Raw genomic sequence first — 17787 nt, 5'->3', positions numbered from 1 at the left:
CACTGAGAAAAACAACAGGCCTCACCAATAAAGAACCAGTGTATTTGCCAATGTATGTTAGCCATGTAGTACAACAGCATGGCTATTGTGCAGAATGGCTGAAAGTACAAAAAAAAAAGTGCTATGATGCGGTCAGCACTTTTTTTTTTTTAATTGTCACTAGAATGAGCGGCAACATGGAGGGAGGGTGTGTGGAGAGGGGGCAACACAGACAACAAAGGGTGTGGGGGAAAAATCACTAGGACATGGCCAGCGCTGGCTACTTTGTAGTATTTTTTTTTATTGTGGAGTGGTAGGCAACACAGAGGGAGGGAACCAACACTGAGGGAGAGTGGAGGCAGGTATCAAAAGGAGGAGGGTCGAAGACAGCACGGAAGATGGGAGGGCAGGTCAGGGGCAACAAGGACAATGGGGAAGGGAGTGGCTGGGAGAATGTAGACAGACTATGGGAGTGCTGGGAGCAAGTAACAACAAAGAAAACGGAAGGAGGAAGAGTGGGTGGGGCAAGCAACAACACTGGCAACAATGGAAGGAGAAATGGCGGGTGGGGTAAGCAACAACACTGACAACAGAGATAGTGAGAGAAGGAAGGTGGTGGAAGTTAACATGGGAGGGCAGAAGGGGGCATGGCAAGCCACACGGATGAGGGAGGAAACAAGGGGAGGGTAGTAGGAACATGGGCATGTGAGAAGTACACGATGGAGCCAGCTGAAAAAGGCACACACTGGTGTTTAAGCACAAAGTAAAAAGTAGCGTCTATAAAAATGAGCAACGGAAGAACACAAGTAATGCATTCATGCTCCATGGGAAGGACAAACACACAAAGAAGAAGGAAACCTACGGCAGCTGACCAATAAGATGCAAGCAAATGATAGTGACAATGAAGCCAGACAATGTTAAGCAATGGGCAGGCCTACTGTTAGAGAACAAAAGATCTCGCGCATGTGCTGCCTAGGCGAGACCTAAAAAACACAATGTGGGACTATGATAGACATTTTAAACACAGCACATACTTATGCTGCATGAAGAACACACAGAGAAACCTGGCTTCCTCCAGAGGGGACTGTGATTCAATGAATGACCCAAAGAACTCTCTTTCCTCATTGACAAAAGGAAACGTCAAGGTGCTGGAGCCTTCCTAAGCAGAAGAGCAAGAATGGCATCAGGGAAAATTCAACACAGCATTTGCGGTCAACGTCTTGTTTGACTCCACTCTGTACAAAGTCCTTAGCTTAGGTTCCGGATTTATTTTTAAGGTCCCTCATTATGAAAGAGGGACCTTCAAAATCCAGTCATGCTCGGACAGTGGAAATTCCAATTGTGTTTTTATGTTGCGACTTGACAAGGGTTCTAAAGTAAAACTCACAAAATGGGCAATGCTTCCAAAAAAGAAAGGAGGCCTAACCATGCCTACAACAATTTAGTACCAAACTAATGAGCAAAAGGTGTGTTGCTTTAATAAGCAGAGAAGCACTACGTCATTTTAAAGGAAAATAGATTTTAAACTACTAAACTACAAAAGACTGCAATAATGTCCCCTTCATTCAATGAATAATTATGAACCAAAAACATTTAGTTCATAAAAATGAATATAAACATATATGTAATTTATAAGCATGTTACTAAAATGTGTTCACCTTTAACCAAAAAAGACAGTGTGGTCGGTAATAACCATATAGGACTGCTGTAAACTGCAGATGAATAGCTTTTAATGACATGGTATTTTTTTTTTTTTTTTTTTAATCAACATGTAGCATGAGTGACATCACTGACATGTAACTTCACCCACTTCCAACAATGTCAATTTGCACCCTCATTTAAAAAAAACAAAAAAAAAAAAAAAAAAGAAAATCGCCATGGCGGATAGCTGCCCACCTACAATAAAGTATAGAAAAAAAAGTGACAGATGGGATGCTAGATTTATCTCAGCCTCTGGTAATTACTTGGATTGCATCCCAGTCCTGCTTTATTTTGCACACCATGTCACCTCAGTTTGGACCCAGCCTTATGCAATAAGTATTGGCCCTTCTCCAATAGGAAAGTCTAGCCCAAACTGCCAGGCCTGGCCCTTCCTGAACTGTACCACAAGCAGCCCAAGACCTCAGGGCTCATCAGTTGGCAAAAGCTTGGTTCCACAGGCACAGTGTGCATGGGACCCATATTTGGGCATGCACTTCCCACACAGGGCATTGCACTGAAGTAAACAAAAAGGTGATCGACTGCATGCTTAAATTAACCTCAGCCATTGGTAATTACTCGGGCCGCATACAATGGCATATGACAAAATGGTACAAATAAAGACATCTTGGCACAGGATGGATCTAGCCTCAATCCTAACCTAGCTATTGTCCTCACTGCTGCACCCATGTTAAGAGGCCTGGTGTCATCAGTAACAGAAATCTTAAATCACAAACCCGGGCACTCAGCAATCCTCAACAATCCACCACTGATTACAAGGCCTCCATCCATTTGGCCTGTGGTCAAATCAAGCTGTGGTCTTCGCTGGAGTGTGACGACCCCGCCGACATCATAGGCGTGATGCTGCTGCAGACCCACTGTTGTCCCGTGACTTTCTGATTCCCGAGTGCATGTTGACGTCTGTGACACTCTATTCCGCAGAGGCGCCCGCAGCCCTGTGGTGTGACTGCGACCTTGTGAGTTCGCCCCCATCACGTCTGAACCCACCGGACATCAACCCTGCCGGTGCATAAGGAACCAACGCGGTGCACAGACTCTGCTTCACCTCTCCTGCTCCACAGTAAGGAACCAATGCCGCACCAGATCCTGCAATTTTGACCCTCCATTTGCATCCAGTCATCAGTGCAAAAGCTACATGTTTACTGACTAAGTGAGATCCCCAAGCTGGAGAAAAATTGCATTGGCACCGGGGCATTGTCAAGTTGTATGCTCCCTCATCTTTGTTCAGAGTTCATTGGAACATCAGCTCCAAATTACATATTCCCCAATTGCTGCTCTCAGGAAGAATGATTAAGATCCATACTTGTTTTTAAGCCCTTTAGCCATGCAGTAACCTCATGACTACCCATTACAACATTCCTCTGCAAAAACACTGTATACCAGAATGAAACTGAGGCCACCTAGGGAATGACTACATAAAATTGTGAACATTCGCCATCATACATTATACAAGAAGGCTTTTATCATACCTTGCTCACAATTCTTCCCACCAAAATGCAGGGGGCACTCGCAGGCATAGGTGTTCCATTTATTGATGCATGTTCCGCCATTTTGACAAACTGTCATGTCACAGAAATTTTTCTTTGCCGAACACCCTGTTTGAAGAATTTAATCTGTTAGGTACATATTCCTTGTCTAACAACTATACTAGCACAACTTAAAATGTTTTATATTAAACTAAATTCTTGTTATGTTACTCACTTCACTTCATTTCAGAATGGAAATCAACAATAGCAGTGTGAGCACTTGCCTACTATGTTTATGAACGGAACAATATCATAAAAATATGCTGCACAGACCAATGAAGACAAAGTATTCAAAACAATTTTATTTTCCTGTTTTTTTTTGTGGCAACATTATTATACAGTCTTACGGGTACTAGAACATTAAATGAGGCTGTCAGAATATCTAATTGATGTTCTACAGTATAGGTGTCCAGGAAAAGCTCATCAGGAGGGCATGGTGTACACCAGATGTTCAGGATAACCTCTAACTGTGTAAGAGTGTTGCCTTATATTCATTTTATGTTTTTCATATAGAGAAAAACAGAGTAAAACATTTAAAGTGCAGATTGTCTGCCTGTGGGCAATTTTCATTACTGGGATCAAGGGAAAGGTCCCTGGAAGCAAATCAATTTGCAAATTTCCAAACATACTTCAAGGGATGATGGGCCACATGTACGAAGCATTTTTCTAGTCGCAAATGAACCGGCCCGTTTGTGACCAGAAAAATGCCTTTTGGTGTACAAAGTCCAAATTGCTAATCAGTAACTTGTTGCCGAGTCACAATATGGATTTTGCGAATCAGTATTAGGAAGAGGGGTGTTCAGGGCCCCTTACCCTTTATGAATGGAAGAGAAAATGTTTTTTCAGAGCACGCAGTGGTCCCAGGGACCATTGCGTACTATGAAAAAATTGAAAGAAAACTTTTCATTTTTCTTTTTGAAATGCATCCCGTTTTCCTTTAAGGAAAATGGACTGAATTTTGAAAAAAAAAAAAATCTATTTAAAAAGCAGTCACAGACATGGTGGTCTCATGTCCCCAAGCAAGCCGCCATCCCCGAGTGTACGGCTATTCCCAATGGGGTCGCAAATTGCGATATACCTCATGAATATTCATGAGGTAGGTGATTTGTGACCCCACTGGGAATAGCAAACAGTGTACTTAACACTGTTCTACACTGTGTTTTGTGATACCCAAATGATCGCAAGTTGCGAGTCGCAAATCAAAAGCTCGTACAACTGGCCCTTTGTGAATTCCAATAAATAAGTAAACCTAAATGATTAAAGAGCAATGTTTGAGTTTTTGCAGATCTTTCACAGGATGTAGTGAGAGAACACTCATGTGGGTAAGTTGCATAGTACAACCCAGTAGTTTGCAAGTACTTTGGATGTCAATATGTGCCACATTCATCACCAACTGTATGCACTGGTATGCAAGTGAACACGTGACTGGTATTAATTACCCAATGAATACCCAACCCTCTACTCATCACTGGAAAACAGAAATGTGTAAAATTTGTTTCAGAGAATCTTGATCCTCTCAGTCATCTATCGGCTGTGTAGAACTGAAACCTAGCTGCAACAAAAAAAAAACTATTCTTGACTTTAAGGCTTTGAAATACATGGTGGATGATTCGTACCCCTGCAAATGTAGGAACCATTGCTTATTTTACATGTTTATCCCTGAAGTCCTTCAACAAGCTACCAATACTCCAATGTGAGACCTACTTGCAGAACGTCACTATCATTGCTGTGAATAGAAGCCTTCTCTCCCTTCAACGGAGTTTGTTTTCTCATAACCTAAATACTGAATTGTTCTTACCTGCAATAGTGCCATTATTCGCTATAAAACTTGCCATGTCTATTGGTTTGTTGTCAATTGACAGATTTCTCATACAGCCTATGAACTGTCTATTTTGTACCGGAAAATCTTCTGGCAAATTTGGAACTCCTCCGAGCAGCAGAGGGCCAGTCAAATCCAAAGACCTAAGGTTAAAAAACAAAAATAAGCTTTGAAATTCTATATGACTGTTACCAGATCTTTTCTGTTGGTCTAAACAAACACTTGTACATGGTGAATGCCTTTATAAAAAGCATGAAACAATCACATTTCAGTTTTGCATGTTTTTAATTGATGCACATATGATTTTGAACTGAAACAAATCGTGGAACCATTCATCTTGGATGGTTTCTCATCAATACCCACCATTTTGTCACACTCTGTTTCAGGTTACCTCATTACGTAGCAACAAAGCGTGCAGTTTCAGTTGTAAAGAGGTTACTAGACTAGAAAATGGGGGGGACTCGAACAAACTTTCATGAACTGTGTGATGCCAGTGGGTTCCACAACAGCTACCATTCCAGGACATGTATGCTTAAGCTCAACCTCACCCTTTCTTAGCAGGGCACAGTTAGTCCACTCTTCGAGAAGCTGGATCTTCTATAGTTTCTTAATTGCCCAAATATCTTGTGGTTGGCAGTAAGGCATGGGGTCCACTCAACAGAACATAAACACAGTTTATGAGAGTTCTACAGTGCTGATACAAGAGGCAGACATTTATACTGGCTGTTCTGTGGCACTGCAGAGACTTGACATAAGAAATCAATGGATTCACTCTGATGTAGACCAAAAAGGCCAAAACCTGCCTATAGCTTTTTTGTGCTACCCAATCAAGGGAGATGGACTGCCCTTTTGTGGAGGTTCTCAGTTTGTTTCACATAGAGGTTCAGTGAACAAAACACAAATTGAATAAAATGTGCCCAGACCTGTTACTAGTGGCTATCATTAATTCCATTCCTTACTATTTTCTTTCCTCGTTGAGTCCCCTTAAGTATGTCCAAACGTGGGCCCTGTAGCTCCTTGTGTCGCAGGCGCTCAGGCTGTACTGCACTGATGAGGCTCACCAAGGCCGAACTGATCTGGGCTTGAAAGTGTTCCCCCTCACCGGCGACACATCCTACCTTTTGAAGTGGACTGCATCATTTGAGATGGGACTATGATTAATTTGCTTTTGGTTGGTGCCTCCATGTACCATTACAATGAGCAAAAAATATATGGACTGGAATGCACCCTTTGTAATTACCACTGGCTATGATTAGTTCAAACATGCATAGATATGAATTTTTCAACAATAATGCTGAACCATCACTCTTTCCGTGAAGGCAACACTATTCTAAAATAATATCTTCCTAATTTGCAGTCAACAATCTGGCACAATTCCAAGTTGCTGTGGGGTGGCATTCTTGGAATTCATTTTGCAGTTCTCAAACAAATCAATACAGTGTTCAGATTAGCGGCTCATTACTTTTTGGATCCTGTCTGGGTTCCTTGAGCAGCACAGGTGTAGTTCTTAATGAGATTTCCAAAACGCACAGCCACAGCGGTATCACAGTCGTCAACTGTTACAACGGCAACTTTCTCGCCAGATGGCCCATGTGGGATACCCAGTCTTCCAATGTTGGGCTGCCAAGGGAAAAGAAAAGAAGAATGCTAAGGTTTGTGAACCTGGTATCAAATGACTGCCCTGCGCAGTAATTGCAGCATTCTGGCATTTTCTACTCATTCATTACAACCCATTTTGCAGTACATCACTGCCCACTATATGTTATCGAACACAGGGTAAGGTGAGCTAAATGCTTGCAGACACACACATTTTGAAACATACGCTTTACCACGACCAACAGTCATTTGTGATGTGATAGCTAATAGTCAATGCCAGGCAAAGAATCTGGACCACACTGATAGCGCTATAGTGATGTGACAGGATATTTCAGACACACAAATGCACACCTGTCCAGTAATTTCAGAGAATACTGGTCATTATGACAGTACATAAAAACTCACTTTATATAAATTCCCCCTTATTGGTTACCTCTCCAGTTTGCACCTATCATTTCCTTCTACTTGTTTGTTATTTCATTGCTCACTTTCCTAATCAAAGTCTGGGGCCACAGCAGATCTCACAAGGGTGAACTACAGGCATCGGCGTTCTTTATATGAGCACCAGTTACATTACAAAACTTCAGACTCATTTTGTGTTTAGCTACAGCAAGATTAAGGGCCACATTACAAGTGTGGCGCTCTGGGGACCACCGCACTTGCGTTGACGGTCGGAGCACTGCACTCCAGGTCGCCCAACTGTCCAATTACAACCCTGGTGGCCAGACTTAACAGAGACCGCCGTCCCTACCGGAAACATGGTTCCCGACAGCATGACGGTAGTCAGAATTGTACTTAGCCAGGGCGGCGCTGAAGTCAGCGCTGTCTGGCTGATTGCAACTCCCCTCACCGCCAGCCTTTCCATGGCAGTCTGACCGGCATGGACGGACTGGCAGTGAGGTTGTATTGCGGCCCACAGGGGGGACCCTGCACTGCCCATGGCCCTCCTGCCCAGCACCATCGGAATGCGCACTCTCTGCTTTGCACACTCAGAGGGTGCTGGTCTGCCCCTTCTGTGCTACGAGATAGCATTCGGCTCCTTTAAGGGAGCAGAGTGCCATCTCATAGTACTGTTCCTTCCGGTCTGACCAGTGGGAATGCTCCATTGCAATGCTCCTGCTGGTCAGACCGGTGTGAACATTGTAGTAGGGTGGGGGGGATGGCGTGGTGGTGTCCTCCCCGCAAGGTTGTGGGACCACCAAACTCTTAACGAGGCCCTTGGTGATATATCTAGAATCACAGGATGTTGAACCAACAGCAGATTCGAGCATGGTTCCCCAGTTCCAAAATCAGCAGCTCTGGCTGTAACGCCACAACCTCTGCAAATACGCCTTCAAACCTATGCCCTATTATCTTTTGTTGGTCACTGTTCAGCCAATGAGTTTGCAACTGTAAAATGCATGTATTTGTAAGACTTAACTGAAACAAATCCAAAGATAAGAGAAAAACTAAAAATAAGTAAAAGCAGGTTGCAGCTTCGATGTACACAATGAATCACAAAGTCTGTGCACTAAGTTTCGTTACACCCTCAAAATGATTCTTAAACAAGCATTTGCAATGCAATAGGTCTCGCATTTGCTTGAGTTAGAGCTACTGGTGCTGTAAATTCATAAATGGACTTTTTGTGCCACATACATTGGTCAACCCTGCCTCATAATTTGGTCTTTTCCTGCCACATAATTCCAGTAGCTTTGCATACAACTAAGGCACTTCCATTTACCTTCTTCCTCTATCTGTAGCCAAAAATGAAAATGTTGCCATTTAGTATCCTAATTTAAATCTTCCATGCTAATTCCAATAGAATACCACTTTCACCACCCCACTATCAGAGTTGCTGGCTGGCTAACACAATTTCCAAAAAAGGCATAAGACAGCCAGGGAGGATTAATGAGAGAAATAAACTGAAAGGATCACCCAAACATATCAAGAGTGTTCAAACAGTCATTGTGTAATAAGGCTGTTAAGTTGGTCTGAATCATGGTCATAATTGCAATAAGGAGAGATTAATAAAACATACATAATTATTATTATAAAACCAATAAACTCTTTGTCAATAATAAACTTTTGGCAGTAAGACTGTAATGCTTAGAACAGCCCCTAGAGGACATCACAATGAAAATAGCATTTGTAAGAAACATGGTCATATATCCATATAGTTAGCCCCTAGAAGACATAACCACATGAAAAGAGAATGGCGGAAAGTAATGCAGTGTAACATAATATTTAGCCCCTAGAGGGCGAGGTGCATTACACATTTTGAAGGCTAGCAGGCCTACTGCAATGATACAACAAACAAGGACCTTAAAACAAAATTGCTACCAGCTGCAAAACAAAAGTTCCAGCCATGAACTAACTTATAAAGACACTGAATGGTAGGAAGGGGTTATTATTTTGGGGTCCCACTAACCTAGTGTGGGAACACAAGATGATTCAGACAGAAAAAGCACATTGTGGTGAATGTTTTGAAGGTGGTCCCATTGTACTAGGACCACCACTGGCCCAGTTATGAGCAAAAATGTTTTGTAAAAGTAATACACTGAAAAGCATTATGGGGTGAGTTTCTGTGCCGCGAATATGTTGATTGTAATGCTTAGAAGGGTCACCCAAACATATCAAGAGTGTTCAAACAGTCATAGTTTAATAAGGATGTTAGGTTGGCCTGAATTATGGTCATAATTGCAATAAGAAGAGATTAACAAAACATACAATTATTGTGTAAACCCAATAGAATTCTTTACCAGTAATAAACGTTTGGCATTAGACTAATGTTTAGAACAGCCCCTAGAGGACACCAATATGAAAATAGCACTTGTAAGAAACATGGTCATGTAACCAAATAGTTAGCCCCTAGAGGGCATAACCACATGAAAAGAAACTGGCAGAAAGTAATGCACTGTAACCATATATTTAGCCCCTAGAAGGCGTGGTGCCTTACACATTTTCTGCGCTAACATGCCTACTGCTATGCTATTACAAACAAGGCCATTTAAACACAAACTACTCCCAGCTCTAAATCAAAAGTTCCAGCCATATGAGAGCTTAAAAAGACACTAAGGTAAGAGGGGTTATTATTTTGGGGTCCCCACTAACCTAGTGTGGGGACCCAGAGATGATGTATACAGAAAGAGCACGTTGTCGCAAATGTTTTGGAGGTGGTCCAATGGTCCTAGGACAATCACAGGCTGAGTTATGAGCAAAACTGTTTTCTACAAGTAATGGCCTGCAAAGCATTATGGAGTGAGTTTCCCTGCAGTGAATATTGTAGTATCTGCTCTCCCGCTGTGTTGAGAGAGCAGTTTTGAGAATTTCTGTGTTCTTTACATAAAGCATTTATCAATTACACGTGTTTTTGTGAAAGATATGGAGCATGAAAGGGGGATCCAAAATAAATTGATCTGATTAGGTATTAGCGTGAACAATGTGACCAGCGCTTCAATACCACTGATGGAGTTCGCAGTGTTCTGCGCAGTTCGCACCAAGGAGCACAAAGGGGAGACAAAAGAAAAAAAATAGTTCACCCACGCTGAAGTATATCGGCAATCATGCAATAATCCATGTAACAAGGTCAGTCTGCAAGGCAGTAAGTAAACTGCCCCAAGGCGGGACAAACGTAAAGCATATACCAATGACATCAAGGGATTTTTGAAAGGCAAGCCCATGAGCAAGTGAAAGTGATGGGCGTGTAATGGGTGTGGTAAAAAGCCCACAGAATACTTACAACAGGCCAAAAAGGAGGTAAATGTATACAGAGTTTTTCTCAAATTCCCACAGCCTCTCGGACAGTGCTAAAAAACACATATGCAAGCAGGTGAGTAGTCTAATTCTATTAGAGGTCAAAGAAAAAGAGCTGTCCAAATGTTGGCCTACATCCTAAAGTGGTAATTATTGCGATGATCATTGGGGCTACTACTACTTAAAGTTGTGAATGTTGGCTTGATCTAGTTTTTCGAAGTTTATTCTTTTTTTAACCTCAAATCTATGAGGTTGGCTAAGTTTTAGAAAAAAATCCCACAAAAGTAGGCTTTGCATGGAATACTCAAAGTCTTTTTTCTGCACAAAATTTCACTTGCATGTGAAGTTCTGTGAGGTTGACAAACTTATACATTAACTGTGATTTCCTTCAGAAAATGCCATTACTGGAGTTTATATTTAGTTAAGTATCCCTGTGGATTTCAATGATTTTTGGATGTTTGTGGATGTTACCAGATTCCCATTCACCATGCAAGAGAGAAACATATCAACTTGAACGTTAGAATGCCAGAGCATGCATCCGACGGAGCCTATAGACTGGATGCCAACTCAGATTTGGTAAAGACGTGCTTTATCACACATTGATGATCCCAGAGGTGGTCCCATTTGGCCACTGAATTACCTATTTACAAAGAAAGTGCACCTGACAAATCCCGAAGGTCTTCCGTACATTTCTGCATCAATAGAGTCTCCCTCGTTCGAATTGTCTTTATTGCAGTGTATGGAAAGAAGAGATAGAACATACCTCACCTTCGGGCATTAGCTACAGCCATTCACATTTTGTTGTAGGCCTCACACAAAATGAAAAGCTATGTGACGTAACACAGCCATAAGTAAATGGTCATCACATGTTGCACATTCACGAAGATAAGTGGCTAATTTGTGCTTGGTCTATAGGCAATTGTATTCGTATAAAAGTGCATATAATTTATATAAATACACAAATTACCCTTCGCTGAATGCCCACTATGTAATAGTCTGTTTCACATAAAAAAATAAACAAGTAGGCACAATAGTGAGTAGATTAACACAGTGAGGGATGTGTATGAAATTCCACAGCCAACTTTAAGCCACCCATCTACCCATTAAAAAAATAGATGCTCATTTATAACCGAGATCAGCATTTACGGCACACATTACCTTGCATGTTTAAAAAAAATCCCAGCTACTGGGAATTTATAGGCTGGACCCACCAAGGTCAGACATGAAAAGTCAGACATCTAATTCCTTCTAAGCTCTGACTGGATATAAGACTTTTTAGGGAATCCACAAAGAATGTCTTGTGTAGTATTGCAAATCTATAACTGTTCTAGAAATACATTTCTAGGGGTATTCCATTTTATAAAAACGTACTCATGACAGTTTTCCTCAAAATGGAGCAGATACAGGCGAGATCAATGAGAAAGCGAGCATTTGCAGGTGTAATGTTTTTCTCTTTTCTCCACAGTGAAAGTAAATGCTTTTCAAGGCAGAAAAGCCTTTCTCCTACACCCCCACTGGAATATGGGAGTGTTTTTTTTAATTCTCACCCTTGGACACGTAAATCTTGGTTTTATAGGGCTAAATGTGTCTGAGTTTCGAGTGTGGGGTATTATCTATGAATAGTCGCAAAAGGTACAAGTTTCTAGGTGTCAGTCTATTTTTCAGATCAGTCTCCCGTATTACTCACTTTCAACCCCTAAATTTACTTATAGTGAAAGTTTCAATACACTGTGTATATTTTGTTTACAATTGTTAGTGCAGTTTGCAATCATAATATCTAATAACTTCAAATCGTGTTTGCGGGCATAGATCAGTCACCCCACCTTACCAACTACTAAGAAGGACGGGGAGGAGCTATGCTTGTAGTATTATGGTCCAAGGTGATGCGTCAGAACAAATGTCTCGGCACATTCTGAATAAAAAGGGTCTAATCTCAGTATCTACAATTGCATAGCGATTACATCAGCACGGGCTACATTGACGGGTGCAGATATCCCTTCCTCTTGGTGTCACTTTTGCCCAGGGTACATTGGTGAAAATGTGAAGTTGGTTACGTTTTACAGAGTACTCCTCACATTCTTTGAAAAACAAGATTTGTCAAAGCCAATAGTTCTGGTGTTGGCACTCAATTCTTGTTTTGCCCTGTTTTATGTAGATCTTTTTTGTTGCCTACAGACATGCTTAAGTCTCAGCCACCACCAGTGCAAGACTGTTGCTGCAAGAGGCCATATTATCATTGGCTTTGCAGGTGCAGTGCAAAGCCGAGTGACCATTTTGTTCACCTGCAGTCCGTAAAGTGAGTTCATTTAACTCGATATCTCTCCGAGTCAGTACTTTATTTTCAGACAGCACAGCTCAGAAACTAGTCAAACCTCGCTCACTTGTTCCTAGCTGAGCTATCTAAAAACAAGGCACTAACTCGGAGATATCAGGTTAAATGAATTAGCTTTACTCATTGCAGGTGCATAAAGCAAGGCTTCAGCCCAGCACTGTGCCAGAAAAGCCCATCACCATATGTCTCATTGTTGTAGCACCTGAAAGCTAATAATTAACCATTTTAACTCATTAAAAGAATGAAACCTAAGATTAGCAGCAGTGTTATATGATTTGGACTGTCCCTAACTATACTAGCAGAAGCGCTATTAAATAACTTTTTGTTATTGTTCAAACTAGTTGTCATTACTACCAGGTGTGGCTCCTCCATAGGGGCAGAGGAGCGTCGCCCCCCACCAGCAGCGACAAACCTTTTTCCCAAAAAACAATCATAAACATAGATCAGAGCGCATGTGTGTTTGGCCGGCCAAACACACATGCGCACAGGGCTCTCTCCAGCCCATCAACACAGTTGCTGGGCTGGAGAGAGCCTGCAAAGGCTTCCAATCTGCCCAGAAGCGCCCAGCCACGGCGCTCCCAGCCAATCCCGACGCTGCTCCAAGCCTGTGCCTGCCTCGCCAGCGAGACGGAGCAGCAGAGGAGCAGTGAGGCGCGGGAGCGAAGGTAAGTGTTATTTTTTTTTTTTTACTTACTTTTTTTTAAAATGTAACTATCCCCCCACACGCATTTGCGCTCCGCCCCACCCCTTTCCATTAGCACGAGCCTCGACTGATTACTACATGCGATCCAAGGAGCCACGTGGTGATTTAATGCTGTGTGCTTGCTGTTATCCCTGGGAAAACCTGAAATCCTGACATTGGAATACCGGGGCTAAAAACAGGAGAATAGTCAGCATGGCCTGCCCACCTCACAATCCAGGTTGAAGATATTTTTTTGAGTTACGTAGGTGAACTAATTACAGTTTTAAAAAGGAGAACCAAATACAGATTCCACTGCTGGTGACATGTCTGCCAGCCCAGCACGGAAAATGCTCCATTTCCTGTACCAATAATAGCTGACATAATCAGGCCAGCTTTTGCTCTCGATATGGTAGCATTCCAGCTTTTTCCACTAATGCCCCTGTCAGATTTCCATTGAGGCTTCAGACATTACAATTTTTCTCTTGGCGGAGCCTGAGAACAGATCTGCCCTGCTGCTCTGTGGAATGAGCCAGGAGCTCCCGTCTGACGCCAAAGTGTTTTATTTGAAGAGCTCGTCATTGAAAATGGTGGCGGGATGTACAGGCATAAATAACGCTTAAAGATAAAACGACTTCATATAATGCTTAGGCAGCGGCAGCGTAGAATAATGAGGTCCTCTGCTGAACACTGTGAGGGGCCCATTAGAACTCCCATACCTCAGAGAAATGTAATCTATCTGTTGAAGGGGATCCCTGGAGGGATTGGGCCCCCCTTTGCACCACAGGGGCTGCTGGGGTGTGAGTTACGCCCCTGTGCTTGGGTAATTTTAGGTGTCCTATAACAGAGTACATTTTTAAATTATGCTTCAGTTCCAGGGTGTGTGCAGGACGTTCTCCTGAATCTGGCATCACGTCGGCTCGGGGACAATAGCTTGGCATCTGCAAGGGACAAATTTGTTTCTACTCATAGTAAAAGTGTCATAATTAAGAGAGTAACAACAAAATGCTATTTTGGCTACAGTAGCATAAACCCCGCCACAACTGTCCTGATGCACAGCTCCCCCCAATTCGGATTTTCCCTTACTTCATATTCAGGAGATGTCTTTGCTAGGGTCACAAAGTACATATTACCACCAGCTTGTGTGAAGAAATTTAGGAGCCCCTTGCAAATTGTCTCGAATGCGACCTTTTCCCTAATAGGTGCCACTTTGAAGGCCTTTTGATGCTTTAAGGAGCCCTCTTTGGTCATTTGTTGCATTAGAGTGCCTCCATGTGGCCTTTTGCAGAGTGTTGTAAGGCAGCTGTCAGCAGCAGCCTTAGCTTAACATCAGCTCAGCAAACCACATACTCATATCTGAAGCAAATATGATCAAGGTGACCTGAATTACGGACTCTTACACAAACTGAATATTAGTAAATCTAGAAGAGCAACACAAATATTGTTTGTAAACCTGAGAGGTGACCAGCAGAACCATATTTGTTAAGGCAAAAAAAGCAGATGTGTCTACTTTACATTCCACAAACGTACAGCCTTCTCAGTTACACACAGTCATAAAAGCATGTGATTTGCTGCTGCGATAGCAGGCAATGGGGGTGGGGGGGGAGATTGTGTCTATCTTTCCCGCCTGCCTGAGATTTAACCCACAGCGCCAGCTGTCTTTGAAGTTAAAATATTGACAGAGGACATATCACAGGATAACAACCTGAAATGACTTAGTGGAGTTACAGCTTTAATTTCTGTGCAGTAAAACATAAATAGCCTCATTACAACTGTTTCACATTGAAGCTGCAGCAAAACAAACTGACCCGTTAACAAAAATATCAGCTCAACATCACGAACTACTCAGAAGAAAATATGATGCACTGTGAAAAATATTAAACCTAGTTGTGTTTACTTTCGCAAAAAAAAATCCTTATCCAAAATTGCTTAACATTTTTAAACATTTGTGACATCCTATCATTAGAGGAGCCTCTAAACACACTATGTACTCACCAGTAACCTATTTATTAGTTTATTTTTTAGAGGGTCAAGCTGTCTCAGAGAAAGTTTAGAGCGCTTCAAAGGTTAACCATACATACTGCCCATACAGACTGCACGAAGACTAAAGCCCGCAGTACCACTCCCAGGAAATTTGACGTCCATTGGAAGGCTTTTTGCTGTGCCCAGAAGGCTCTTGGTGGCTCTGATCACTGAACATGTCCTATGCCTGCACTCTGTGCACAGTACCCCAGTGTAAGCTGGGTATCGGCTGTGACTGTGCCCAGAATGCTACTGGCACATTGTGTGACCTTTAACCATACTCTATACCCAGAGCCACTTTAATTATGCAAATACTCGCCTGCAGCATTTTACGCATAATTATGGATTTGTCACCAGTGGCGGCTGGTGACCTTTGAAAGTGGTATGGTGTAAACGTTGGGTATGACTTCTATGTAGCGAGGGAAGCGAGCAAGCCTAATGGACAAACATGGGCTCAAGGGTGGTCCTCTCAAAAAACGAATTGAAAAAATTAACAAATGGTGCATTTGAAAGCAAATGCATTTAGTGAGACGGCAAGGTTTATAAAGCAGTGCGAATATATAGCCTTGAAATATTAAACACATTAAAAATGGCCCCATATCTTACTGCAATAATAAGTTCAACAGTTATCTTAAAGGGCAAATTGTAGTGTGTGACACCTTCAGGCCTTTAAAGTGTGTGTTTGTGCAGTATCTTGCACTGCATGCGGCATCAACTTTGGAAGAAAATGTTCTAAACAGGCATAAAAAAAAAAAAAGCACAGACAGCAGCGGGCTTCAATCATTCATACAGAAATATGTGCAGACAGATCTTTAAGTTGGATGAAAAAAGTGGGGGCTCTCTAAAAGGGACATGTAAAATAAATGTATGTGATTCACTTTATGTGCCACCCGACCTCTATTTTGGTTTTGCTCCGAGATGTTGTTGCATCAAAAAATATAACACAACAACTGACATACACCTAAAACTTAGTCCTATTAGCTTTGTCAATAGTTATCTGTTGAAGATAAATGAGTAACAACAATGATTTCTTACAAATAATTAACATAAAAAATGTTCCAAATCTGAAATTGTGAGACTATGAATTAAATATTATTGCGCTCTGTGGATGGAGTATGGCCTCCAGTTATGTGCGCTTCATGTTAGATATGTATGTCCTTTTTCACTGCACATCTCCTCACTTTCCTCTTCAGCACCCTCTTTTCACTGTTGCCTGCATGTACTTCCTCGCATCGCCCTCATTTTACCATCTCAAACATACACTGCACTCATACACACTTGAGCACTTTATTTCCTTTTGCTTTTGCCTTCTAAATATTTTGACCTCTTTGCACAGCCTTCACACACATTTACACTGAATTTCAATTGTAGCTATAAAACATGACCATTGTTCTGTGTGCTCTGCAGAGGCGCCAACACACTGACAGGCGCTTTGATTTGCCATCAGCCTCAGCACCAGCGCCTGGCACAAGTCAAAGTATACCCTATGCAAGAGTTATAAAATGCACAGAAAGAAATACAGAAACAGAGCATGATGAAACAGCTAACTCTTTTGGTGAATGCAACATTAAATAAAACGTGAAAAAAAAGAGAGGAACAAAATCACTGACACACATTACCTTAACATTTTTTACACTCATTGTTCGCAAATCAACGTCATGTTGACATTAATGTTAAGGGTATGAAGATAGGGCCAGTTTTAACCCACACAGCAGATAACTGCCTTTCCTGTAAGCACATATTTCTTGCTTTGAGCTTGACTCAGATATGTGGATGAACTTTGCAAGGAAAATCAGAACCCTGCTCGTCTTTTGGAACAATTAGTGGAGGAACAAATACAGCAGCTCCAGTTCTGAAGGGGCCATAGACCTGCAGCCAGGGCCTGGGGTGTCAATGAGGGTGAGGTTAAGGTGACAAGGGGTCTCAGCACAACAGAAATAACATAGAATTCGCATCATAACACTTACTATCACAGAGGACAAGGCACTAAACCAGACGTGCTTGCATTCACTCCTATTGTGTGATGAATGGGAAAGGGTGGGATCGATGCCCATGAACGACAGATGCCTGCCCTCACGCAGGGATGAAGACTCCAAAGCCCGAAACCATGACGCTAAAATCGTCACTGGCCTATAGTGGATATCACTGTCTACCACAATGGAATGAAGGGGTTTAGAACGCTAAGTCGTGCGCCACTTTGCAGAGAAGTTGATTCCTCCTGGCTTCCGTCTCATGCTTCAAAGCGAGGTGGGGCAGGCAGCCTGGGACAGACAGCCCATTGCATAGATTTGTTTAGACACAACTGTATTGCTAAACAAATGAATCTATTTAACATTGTTTTACTGTTAATGTGCAGGAGATTCAGAGGGACGCAGCCCCTTGG

At 42.1% G+C, this 17787-nt stretch overlaps 1 protein-coding gene across 3 annotated transcripts in view; it reads right to left on the bottom strand.

Annotated features, from left to right (window-relative positions):
- CELSR1 (cadherin EGF LAG seven-pass G-type receptor 1) overlaps window positions 1-17787 on the bottom strand; it is a 393160-nt gene that overhangs the window by 125263 nt on the left and 250110 nt on the right. For all 3 annotated transcript variants that reach the window (XM_069229728.1, XM_069229729.1, XM_069229730.1), the window contains exons 6-8: window positions 6506-6663; window positions 5023-5186; window positions 3168-3293 (exon numbers count right to left, since the gene is read on the bottom strand). In XM_069229728.1, the coding sequence (XP_069085829.1) occupies window positions 3168-3293; window positions 5023-5186; window positions 6506-6663 (448 nt within the window). The remainder of the gene's footprint in view (window positions 1-3167; window positions 3294-5022; window positions 5187-6505; window positions 6664-17787) is intronic.

The sequence above is a fragment of the Pleurodeles waltl genome, chromosome 4_1 (genome assembly GCF_031143425.1).
Source record: "Pleurodeles waltl isolate 20211129_DDA chromosome 4_1, aPleWal1.hap1.20221129, whole genome shotgun sequence".
In the NCBI taxonomy this organism is placed as follows: Eukaryota; Metazoa; Chordata; class Amphibia; order Caudata; family Salamandridae; genus Pleurodeles; species Pleurodeles waltl.
This window is presented reverse-complemented; position numbering and strand designations above follow the sequence as displayed.